Raw genomic sequence first — 12,347 nt, 5'->3', positions numbered from 1 at the left:
CTTTTTTCATTAAAAAAAAAAAACAAGTACGTGCAACTAGTCATAATCTTAAAACACATAATAATTAAAATTGATTTTTTATATTCTCAGATTTAGAAAAAAAAAATATATATATATTTAAAAGTTTATCAAAAATTTATGATTTAACTATATTAATTATATTGTCTTAATTTTTAAGGAAAGGGTATTATTTAGGAATAATTTCTTAAAAGTCTTAGTTAATATAGCAATCCATCCCATTTTTTCAAGTTTAGAAATCACTAATAATAGTTGACTTTCAACGTCCCAAATCATTATAAACCTTGAAAATATGTTTATAAACCTTGATTTTTACCGTCAATTTTCATGTGATTTGCAGATTACAATAATTATTATTTCCTCTGACCCAAAAAAAAATCCATATTTTTTTTTGTTTGTCTCACAATATTGTCCATTTTTTTTATATGATAGTTAATTCTTACATTGTCTATTCAAATATAATGATTATTTATGTATTATTTAAGATAGACATAATAGAAAAATTGTATGAATAAAATAGTCATTTAACTATAATAATTATTATTTTCTTAATATGTAAAAATAGAAAGTGAACTATCTTTTTAAGACAGAAAAAATACATTGTACCATTCACATTTTTTTATAATAATATTATCATCTGTTCTGTAACACTGATCACATTTAACATTTCACGTATTATAAATAAACTATTTTTTTTCTTCAAATCACCACCAGCAAAAGGTATAATTGATTATAAAATAGAAAATTGGCAATGGATAAAAGTGGGTGATGGTTTCTAGTCTAAAATTCAGTGGGGGCAATTATGTATAATGAGTTGGGTAACAACTGAAGTGGCATCACCACTACTGCCACGTGTTAGAGGCCGAAAGAAAATAAATGACAGTGTGATTGTCATTTCTTTATTCCAATGAGTGCAATTTGACGTTAGGCATCCGAGAAAGTGAGCAATTTGAAAGAATTTTATGAATCAGGGGTTATTATGCAATTTTATACATATAACAAGAGAGGTTAAAAGAATTTTTACAGTTGGAAGTCTCTCATTAAGGAATGGTCTCATAAAGCAGTAATACAATATTATTATGTTTCAAATGTGAACATAACATGTAAACAAAATATGCATTCAAATTTGCAAGTAAAAGTCAATACAAAAAATGAAATTATGTGAGGAAAATAATGAAGCACAAAAGTGTGGCCACCATTGTCCTGCAAATCAACAAGCTTCACATGTGCATTTCTGCAACAAACAGTAGTTGGCTTTACTGTTAGAAATTCAATATAGATCATGTCTTGCTGCCTTCTCTTTCTTCTCTCAGCAACTCAATTTAATTTAATTTAATTTAATTTTTAAATTGGTGATTAGGATTAGGTTGAACATTTAAATTTTCAAAATTTTACTAACTGTGGAACAATTTAATATTCAAATTAGCAATTGTGGGCTATTTAAATGCAATTAATTTAAAAAATTTTGAAAAAAACAACACAAAATTTGTCTTCTTCTCTAAATGAACATTCAAAGAATACCTACCATCTAATTAGGGTTTCATTTGTCAAACTTTTTGTCAAATTCTCACACTTCTTCTTCAACAAAATTATATTTTTCTATGTATAAAAAGATACGACCTTTTCAATCATTAATTGTATTGTGAACAAAACGACATTTAACTAACTATTCCCTTTCCTTCTCCTGTGTCTTTGATGCTTTTATAACAGATTTTCTCAGGATACCGCCTATTCTAGGTCATTAGGTGTTCTGTGTTTTAATTTTTGAATTCGACAATAACAAGACAATAGGTCATATTTCACAATCAAAGGGGAGTAGTAATTAATTGTTTTTGATTGTGAAATGTCAAATAAAAGATGTATGTTAAGAAAAATAGTTAGATTTGTAAAACTAGGAATACCTAACCATGGAAATAAGGAAATTTCCTAAACCATGAAATCAAAAGATTAATTACTCATAAATGTTCAACTAATTCTATCCATACTCTTCTCGAGTTGGTATTTGTGCGCGACGTAATTTTATTTAGTGTTGCAACGTGTGAGAGCTAGTGTTTCAAGATATCACGTGTTACGTGTAGAGTATATATATGAGATATGATTTTTTTTTTCTTAACATATATATTCTCACGTTCGGACTAAAATAATATCCAGATGAAACCCTACTCTCAATGATCACTCAAAATTTTGAATCTTTGCTATTGTTTTTGATAAAAAATGTAACTTATTTCTCTCTTATGTTCTCTTACAAAATTTCCTACTCATTAGTCTTATTCATGACTATTCTAATGGGCCCAACTTCAGTGTAAGCAAAATCTAACAATAATGTGTGTACTTGAGGCCCATAATGACAAAGGCCCAAAGGATCAGTCCGGCGGACCTATTCATACTCCTGTCCGGGGAAAGTTCAAAGAAAGCCCATTTTAGTTTGATTAAGTCTTGAATGAGCCCCGCGAAACAGCTGTTATTTGGCTATGTTGAAGAAGTGCATGCCCTATGTTCGACGAAATGCGTAAATGGAAAGACATGTGACAGCGATAAGAGGTGAAAGTAAGTAATAGAATCCTCCATGTTGTTTCAAATAAGTTTGTGTTAAATGTATCAAGTATTTCAGATGTTGGGATACAAATCACACAAACAATAAACAAAAGCAACTACTCATAAACATGTTTCAACTAGTACTCCTCTGCTGCCAAGAAATGTGCCACAGGATTTTACGGGCTGTGGGATCAATCTTGGAGAGATTGGAAAATAGGGTATCTACAATAATTACATTGTTATTCCAATTTCTAGATTATCCTGGCTGAATTATACATATAGTTACTATACTTATATTAGGACCCTAGTTATTCTGTTTTAATGAATAAACCTGGATAACAAATATATATGATCCTGACAGAAATAGGGTCATCTGCAAAATTGTAGAGATGCTTGATGCTTCAAAAGTTAATCAAATCCAAGACTGGATTGAATAGTTGCATTTGAAGGAGTTCACACCACTGATATGAGCTAAGATATCTGCTGAATCCACCATGTCGTCTTCTTCTTTCACTACCATCTGCAAAATTTAAAGAAAGCATAAGCAGAGCGAAGAGAAAGTTTCAAAATGCGCATTTTCCAATTTTCGATACAGAAGATATAGAACATATATATGCAGAAGTGGATATAAAGAATGTTTACTTCGTCTTCGTCATCCTCTTCATGATTGCTGCATGCAGCTCTGGTGGTTTCTCCAAAGTCATCATTCTTTGCAAACCTTCCTCTTACTCGAGGCCTGCTGTCTGCTAATGTTTTGCGACAGGCATACTGCAAAAGATTTTCTTGAACAATTAGTAATAGTAACGAGAAATAAATATTTTGTTTGATAACGTATGAAGAAAAGAAAGGCATATTCTGAGAGAAAAAGAGGGAAAGAGGACCTTTATTTTCTTGCTGAAATTCCTTTCACTTCTTTTCTTCATGTACCTATGGATCTTCTCCTTCCTTTGCTCAACAGAAAGTTTGCCAACTTTGAAACTTGAATCTTCCAAACTTGAAATTTCGTTTGTCAAAGGAGTAGAACTAGCTGCCCCACCCACCAATTGCTGAGTTTCATTGCCAAGTGCCTTCCGAATAAAATAATTAAAAATATATATACGTCAGTAACAAAATTATTTTAAATTGTTCTTCTCTCTATATGTAATTTTTATATTTTGGTCATACCTGTAGGTCTCCTGGGTTAAAGACTCGAGGAATTGAATCAGGACAGTAAATTCCGCCGTTTTCACCTTGATATTCCATTTCTTGTGGTTGCAATTCAGAACCAAGAAAAATTCCGCCAGCAAAAATTCCGGAACTGTCAACAGATAACGAAGCAGTCATCGTCCCAGCAGCAGACATGTAAGTGCTCATAGCAGGACCAAGAAATGCACACGAAGGAGATGAAGGGTTGAGGGGTAAATAAGAAGGAATTGAAGACAAGCAATCTTCTTCAAAAACTGATGTCAAAGGAGGCCCCATAAATGGGACAGCAGAGTCAGCAGGATATTGGGTTAGGCCATTAGCAGAAATCATGTCAGAAAGTGAGAGTTGATGTTGAACAGAAGAAAAATCAAATTGGTCTTGCTGGGTAGTGACAAATTGAGGAATAGAAAATGTAGGAGTTGAAGAAAAGTCTATAGAAGCTGAAATTTCGTTATCGAGCTCATCTTGGGAGTCAAAAATTATGGAGAAACTGTTGTTATTGTTGTTACTGATATTGTTTGTATTTGCAGCGGCAGTGGTGGCAGTGCTCGTAGTTGTGGTAGTAGTACTAGTGGTTTTGTGGGTTGCGGTGCTAGTATTGCCATTATTGTTGTTATCTTGGCAATTGTTGTTGAACTTTTCAAAATCTGGCGGCAACGAAAGACTGGCTGCATAAGAAGAATTCTCCTCATAACAACAGTTTGAGCTTGAAGTGACATCAGAATTTTGCAGGGTTTCCTGGAAGAATTCAGGGTCACAGAATTCCAAAATCTGAGCATTAAATGGGCTCGAAACATCATCCTGTAAAACAGTCAAAAATAATGTTAAGATCATGAATCTAAATCAAACGACTAACTAGTAACTATTGAAACAACATAAGCAGTACTATGTTCATGTGATATCTGAAGTTGTCATTAATATGCTTGGGCTTGACTTTTCCTTTAGGCACTAGCCAAGCATGATTCTTCATATTGTTTTATGGGTTTGGATCTAATTCTTGATATTTGATCGATGCGATGTGCCTGTTCACACAGGCCATGATTTGATAAAGATATAAAACTTAAAAAGGTTAATATTCTCTAATCTAAGCTGAAATTTATGCCTGAATCCCATCAAGAGTGAATGCATCAAATGTGCAAGCTTTTCATTTACAGTGGAGTAATTCAATTGGGACATATACCTAGTCTATATAATATAGTGTGGTTAAAAAGCACCAATCTTGTTTCCATTTTTGATTAAGAACATATCAATTCTACAGGGAGGACAAATTACATCTTGGTGGATACTGTTGTTGTATATAAAGCAGAAAGGGATGTGTATCTGTGCAGCTTCATGTGACATGTAAAAGAACTAGTGTAGCCAAGATTAGCAAGAAAAATAAATAGCATTGACAAGAAGCAACTTCGTGGTATGGTTTTCTTTTTAACTCAAAATATAGAAAATTCCAATTTCCAACAAACAATTGGAATTGAAAGGGAATTAAGAGGACCCTAAAATAGTTATCCATGTGAAATTCCTGTCATTAGGCTCTTTCTTTGATCAGTCTAACTGACAAAAAGAATCCAAAATTAGAAATCTCGAACACATATATTCCAAATTGATCACAAAAGAAAGTTGAAATTATTGTCAGCAAAGTGAAATTGGTGATGGTGCCCTCTTCAGACAATGACACGAAAAAAAAAAAAAAAAAATGAAACCAAGTAATATTTGACCCACTCATTAATTGGTAAATCGTTTTCAAATTTATGATAAGAACATTTCTTTTGCGAGTCGTGAAAACCTCTTAATTAAGCTAATTCTCTTGCCCCCACCTCGAAGAGCATCTAATTCTTGCATTCTGCTCGATGAGAGAGATGCTTGAAACAATCATTTTTAACATAACAAGTACAAGCTAGAAGGGGCCAAGAATTAAGAAACTGAAAACCCAATATGAAAGAGAACACTATTATTAGCATTCAATCAAAAAAAAAAAAAAAGAGAAGAAGAAAAACACCAGGGTGATATCACGCACGTTTATTTGCATGTGGGAAAATATCCAAAAAAAATTGCGAGCGAGGGAGAAAATAAATGAAAGAAAGCACTATTATTAGCATCCAATCAAAAGAAAAACACGTTTTTTTTTTTTTTTTAGCATATGAGAAATATACAGAAAAATTCAAAATCTTAATAAAACCTCGCGTACATGAACGAAACAACAATCTCGAAGAACATGGAAAGAAAAACATAACATGCAACAGAAATTAAAACGATGAATCCAAAAAAGAAAGAAAATTTTGACATGAAAAGAAAATGCACGCATGCATGAATAAACAAAAGAAGAGAAAGAAAGATTAATTACAATTTGGAGATGGTCTGAAGGTGGATGAATGACGTCCTGCAACATCGTTTTGTTCTGTTTTTGTTATGAAAGATTAATTTGTTTTCAACTTTAATGTAAAGATTTTCTGTTTCTTCGACAAGCCAAAGCTCTGTTTCAGTGCCTTAAAATAGGAAGAACGAATAACATTTGACCAAAACCTCGTCTTAGCTCATTCAAATGTATGACTAAAATTAACGTAGCCCCATACTCCATATTTAACTGAAAAAAAAAAACAAGAAAAGAAGGAGAAAAGAGAGTCTGCGTTGTAGAAAGAGAAGGAGAGTATGAATAATACGGCCAATTTCTAAGAGAAGACAAAACGGAGTTGTTTTTTTTTTTTTTTTTTTTCTTTCTCGTGAGTTAATATTTAGCTTAGGGAAAAAGAGGAAGGATTGGGATGGATGTCTCAAAAGTTAGTTAAATAATTAATTAATATATAGGGAGAAAGGAGGAGGATATGTCCGTACAGAACGACAGCCTGGCACTATCTTTGTGTCAACCCAAGAAACGCGGGGATCCGCTACTTGTTGCATTGTTTTCTGGCGTGGCAAGATTGAGGACGGAGATTGGTGGATTTTCTGGATGACGTGGCACAGCCGCAACTTGGTGCTTAGCGCAGGAGATGGAGTGGGGCGGGTTAGGCTTTTTTATTGGAATGAAATTGGGTTGACCACATGCTTTTGGTTATTAATGCTATTAGCACTTAGCATTTGAAATTCAGCAAAAACGTTTTTTTTTTTAAATAATTTTCAATAATATTAATACATTATAAATGAGTTGAAGCTGCTACTTGTGAGCGCAAAATTTAAATTAAAAAACACATTTAGATAATGCGCAGGTTTACAAGAAGATATTTTTCCTTTTAACTGAAAGTTATAAACGTGCTGAATTCGAAATTTTTTAAGTTTAAATTGAATTTGGACCAGGATTCGAGACTATTTTTATCAACTTAAATATCGAGCTCAATAGAATTTGATTCTTTTACAATCTAAAATTAAAGCGCATTAAATAAAGGCTCCCTCTCAACCATGGGAATCCAGAAAACAAAGTTCGGAGGAAATTAAAATTTTATCTATTGGAATAGGACATGTAGAATAATTTGAGAAAGGAATTTTGACTAGTAATTATAAAAATAAGTAGTTTTGCTAGTCAAGGATAGGCATGGCCACGGTTCCGGAACCGGCGGTTCCGGTTCCAGAAAAGCTGGAACCGGAACCGAACCGAAATTGGCCGGTTCCGGTTCCGGTTTGGAACCGTCCGGTTCCGGTTCCGGTTCCGGTTCCGATCCGATTACAAAACCGACGGTTCCGATTGGTTTTCCGGCGAATCGCATAATTTGAAATTTTAAATTTTTAATACCGGTTTAAAAAAAAAAAATTATATTAACATAAAAAATTTAAAAATACTGTTAAAAAATTTTAAAATATCAAGACCAACTAAAAAAAAAATTATTTGAACATAAAAAATTTAAAAATACACCTAAAAAATTTCAAATTTTTAAGACCGGTTTAAAAAAAAATTTGAACTGATTTTTTTTTTTTTAAGTTTGAACATAATGATTTTTTTTAAAAAAAAATTTGAATTGATTTTTTTTTTTTTTAAGTTTGAACATAATGATTTTTTTTAAAAAAAATTTGAACTGAATTTTTTTTTTTTTAAGTTTGAACATAATTTGAAAAAAAAAAATGGGCTTGAACTTAATTTTTTTTAAAAAAAAAAAAAATTAAGTTGCCTACGTATCCTCTTGGGGTTTAGAGGAATCAAAGCCCACGTAGTTCTTACTTACCTTATATCAATGTCACCCCTTTTACCTTAATCGCTATTTGCACCACCGGTTGATGTTCCCGTTGAGGACCCATCGTATAAATCAAATAAATCTTCATTTTCGTTTGGATTTTCTTGGGCTCTTAGTTCGGCTTTGGTCCAATCATCCACGCACGCTTGTGCTTCTAATGAATCGGGTGTCATACGAGATCGTGTTTCATCAAGTATGTTACCTCCTTGACTAAAAGCTTGTTCAACCGCAACAGTGGAGACCGGAGCTGCTAAAATTTGTTTTGCAAGTAAAGAAAGAATTGGAAAAGTATTTGCGTGACGACTCCACCAATCTAAAATTGGAAAATCTGCATCTGCATAATCATCACCAAACTCAAAAGAAGTTGTTAGATAATTATCAAATTCTGAAATAGAATTGGATTCCCTTGTTCTTTTTTGTCTTTGCAATAAAACTTGTTGGGCAACACCAACACCACTTACCCTTTGTGTTGAAAATTGTGGAATATTAGATTGAGAAGAAATAGAAATAGAAGTAGATGTAGATGAACTAGAAACTTGAATAAATTCATTATATAATTGCATAATATTTTGTTTAACTTCATGCATTACTACATTTATATTAACATTATCTTCTACATCAAGATTTAATACATCATAATAAATAGTCAAATAATCACATAATACATCCATTCTACATCTAGGATCAAATACAATAGCAACAAGATAAAGAGGTGGTATATTTTTAAAATAAGATAACCATTTTTTTTTCATTGAAAAAATACAATCTTTTAATAAATCATCATTTTGAAATTCTTGGAGTGCAGTAACAATATTAATACATATAGGTAAAAATAAATTAGATGTGGGATAATAAACCCCACTAAATTTATAGGTAGCATCATTAAAAATTTTTAAAATATCTAAAATTTTTGCACAAATGTCCCAATTTTGTGGATATAAATTAATATCCTCAATATTATTAGTAACAAAAAAACATAATAATTCTTTATAAGAAAAAGACTCGTTTAGTAATTCATATGTTGAATTCCAACGAGTTGGGACATCCCTTGGAAAACGTTTTGGTCTTTTATTATTTTCTTTACAAAATTTAGCCCAACTTTTCATTACTTGGGGATGTGTCCATAAATATGAAATAGCTTTTTTAATTGGAGAAATAAAACAATCAAGAATTTTTAAACCATCTTGTACACATAAATTTAAAACATGGCATGCACATCTTATATGAAAAAATTTACCACCAATATTTGGTTCACAAATTCTTTTAAGTTCAATAATAGATCTAGTATTTGCAGAAGCATTATCAAATGAAATTGAAAAAATTTTTTTTTTCAACTTATATTCATCTAAAATTGAAACAATTACTCTATAAATATTATTTGCAGTATGTTTATCATCAAAAACACGAAAACCAATAATTCTTTTTTGAATTTTCCAATCATCATCAATCCAATGACATGTAATACCCATATAAGAATGCATTTGCCAATGATCACTCCAAACATCACAACAAATTGAAACACGAATTTTCAATTGAGAAAATAAAAGCTCTAATTCTTTTTTTCCTTTATTATACAAAGAAATAATAGTTCGTTTTACTGTATTTCTTGGTACTCTTTTAGCACAAGGATTTAAAGCTTTTTGACAATAATTATTAAAACCTACTTTTTCACCAAAACTAAAAGATAAATGTTCCATAGAAATCATTTTTGCTAATTCTTCTTTTTGTATTTTTTCAGAATATTTAAATAAAGAAAGGTTAGAAGTGTACCCGGAAATTTGTTGTTGAGACCGATCAACTCCTATTTTTGTTGGATGTTTTGCCTCCAAATGCTTCCAAAATGATCCATAGCCGCCCGCTTGTTTAAATTTATAAGATTTTCCACAATAATTGCAAATTACATCATACATTTTCTCACCTTTGAATTTTTTTGTGAAATGAATGGAGAATATGTCGGAACTTTGTCTTGCTCTTGTAACAATTTTTGCTCGTTGCTCTTGCTCTTGCTCTTCATCTTCTTGAAATTGCTCATTAAATTCGGATTCTTGAGTTGGAATATCCAAATTTTCATTTGGAAAACCCTCAAAATTAAATTGGTCGGGAATCATATCATAGATGTCGTTTGTAGGGATAGATGATTCTCCAATTTTTCCCTTGCCCTTACCCGAATTTGAGTTTCCTCCACTTGCCATTATATGATAATAAAATATAATTTGGAAAATTGAATAAAAAAAATTAGAGAGAATAATTACCTTAATAAGAGATAAATGTTGAGTAGAGAAAAATAAATGAATAATATAGAGTAGAGTGTAGTATATTGTAGAGAGAGTAAGTAGAGAGTGTAGTATATTGTAGAGAGAGTAAGTAGAGAGAGTTGAGATTTTTTTGTAATGAATTTGTAAATAAAATGAGGTATTTATAATAAATCCAAAAATTCATTTTTCCAAAAATACCCTTCAAACTAGCCGTTATGTAGCCGTTTATGACAGTTGGGAGGGGTAATTAAGACATTTAACAACAAATTTAAAAAAAAAAAAAAAAAAAAAAAAAACAAAAATCTGACAGTTACAACGGCTAGAACCGCCGGTTCGAACCGGTTCGAACCGGCGGTTCTAACCGGCCGGAGAACCGGCGGTTCCATTCCGGTTCCGACCGGTTCTATGGAACCGCCGGTTCTGGTTCCACATTTGCTGGAACCGGAACCGAACCGGAATTTTCCGGTTCCGGTTCCGGTTCGTCCCGGTTCCGGTTCTCACCGGTTCCGGTTGCGGTTCCGGGCCGGTTCGAACCGACGGTTCCGGTTCCCGGAACCGCAATATGGCCATGCCTAGTCAAGGATAATGATCAAGTTGTTGTCTCTTGATTGTATTGCATCTCATAACCAATAAATTAAAACTTTCTGTGAGGAAATGGAAGTGGGAAAGTGAAATGTCGTTTTCCTTTTCTTTTTATCATGATGTGTGACAATTGATGTCACATAATATACAAATTCTTGTGATCTCGAATTTGAAACCCAACTAATGAAATGGTGTCCCATTGTTTGTGACTCAACAGTAACTTGAACATAGTGGTCAACATATTCCACTTTGTAATTGCATTCTTGATGCCAAAAGTTGAAGCTATCAAAGGAGAATTGAATCTAAGTTTTAGAATTTCAATATACAAAATTTAAAAACTTTTTTAGTAGATAGATTGTAATTTTGACTAAATATTTTAACATTTTAACACATCAATTGCCGAGTATTTTAGATATTTATTTATTAATATGTAATTTATTTTTTATTTGGTGCGAATATGGAAATTGAAACTTTATTAATGTTTGTCTTGAAATGGAATTTAAATAGGTGCGCATGAGCTTGCAAGAGAGAGATTAGTGTTTTGATTGCCAATATTTTGGAGAGTGACTACCAATTACTAAAATTTCTTCATTTTCCCTTATAGAAATGATAGGAAAGACAATGCAAGTTTACATAGTTATAGCCCCATGTGCAATGTCAGTGTAGTTGGGTTGGGTATGTATAGCACTAGTGACCCTTGTACATACCCAGAAATAACAGCCTATCCATCCATTGATTAAGATTTTTAGCTAACATCACCTGAAATTTAATGCAGTAAATATTAGTTTCCCTTTTGTTTGTTTCAATTAAAATGGAGAAGAGGCACCGAGAAGCCAAAAATATAAATTAAAGGAGTAAGCGTTTAACAATTAAATTAAAAATGTGTCTTAAAATATTTTTAATTCCTCCGATACATAATTTCATCTGGTACAATCCTTAATCTTAATTTTAGATATCGAAATAAATAAGAGTCTTAAGTTTAAATATTTCTTTTAACAAAACTTTAGCCAATTTAGTAAGAGTTATTAAAAATAAAAACATGTATTGTATTGCTTATAATACTATTAATATGTCTGTTCTCTCATAAATTTAAAAATTAAAAATACAAAACAGCAAAGTTCTCTTTCATATATCGTATTCTAAAAGTAAGAATTCCAATTTTAAATCTCTAGTGATGTTTTTATGTCAATTATAACTAAATCAATCCGCGGTTAACGAATTCGAATATATATATATATAAACCCAAAAAAAAAATTTGGAAAAGGAAAAATATTTATGTAAAAAAAGGAAAATATTGGTATTGTCTAAACTCTCTCATGTTGACACGCTTATATCTTTTTCTCATTTCAAGATCTCCAGTACGTGACCCTTAAGACTTGAACATCTTTCAAAGTATAAAAGCATATAAACAGAAATGAAATAAAGCAGAAAGTAACCAAACGCAAAAAAGATAGTTCCACTTATTTTGATTCCCAAGTAACAAAAAGGACAGACCAACTACATAAGCACCCCATCAATAAGTGTCTCATCTACTAGGTTTCTTTGCATCAACCTACCTTCGATTAATATCTTTTCACACCCACATAGAGCTAGCAGCACAGGATCCTCTTGCTTTCAC

General features: G+C 31.7%; 1 protein-coding gene across 2 annotated transcripts; it reads right to left on the bottom strand.

Moving 5' to 3' along the window:
- Positions 1-2,656: 2,656 nt before the first annotated feature.
- LOC105638412 (uncharacterized) lies at positions 2,657-6,510 on the bottom strand. Of its 2 annotated transcripts, none has more exons than XM_037635334.2 (5): positions 6,077-6,510; positions 3,718-4,539; positions 3,435-3,620; positions 3,196-3,321; positions 2,657-3,073 (listed from the first exon to the last, which is right to left on the bottom strand). In XM_037635334.2, the coding sequence occupies exons 1-5, from the start codon at positions 6,119-6,121 to the stop codon at positions 2,966-2,968; spliced, it is 1,287 nt and encodes a 428-aa protein (XP_037491262.1). In that variant the 5' UTR covers positions 6,122-6,510; the 3' UTR covers positions 2,657-2,965. The 2 variants fall into 2 exon arrangements, with proteins under 2 accessions (XP_037491262.1, XP_012077595.1); XM_012222205.4 differs by lacking the exon at positions 6,077-6,510 and adding an exon at positions 4,625-4,927.
- Between the last annotated feature and the right edge of the window lie 5,837 nt (positions 6,511-12,347).

The sequence above is a fragment of the Jatropha curcas genome, chromosome 7, assembly GCF_041381405.1.
Source record: "Jatropha curcas cultivar XTBG-Jc1 chromosome 7, XTBG_Jcur_1.0, whole genome shotgun sequence".
NCBI classification, from domain to species: domain Eukaryota; kingdom Viridiplantae; phylum Streptophyta; class Magnoliopsida; order Malpighiales; family Euphorbiaceae; genus Jatropha; species Jatropha curcas.
This window is presented reverse-complemented; position numbering and strand designations above follow the sequence as displayed.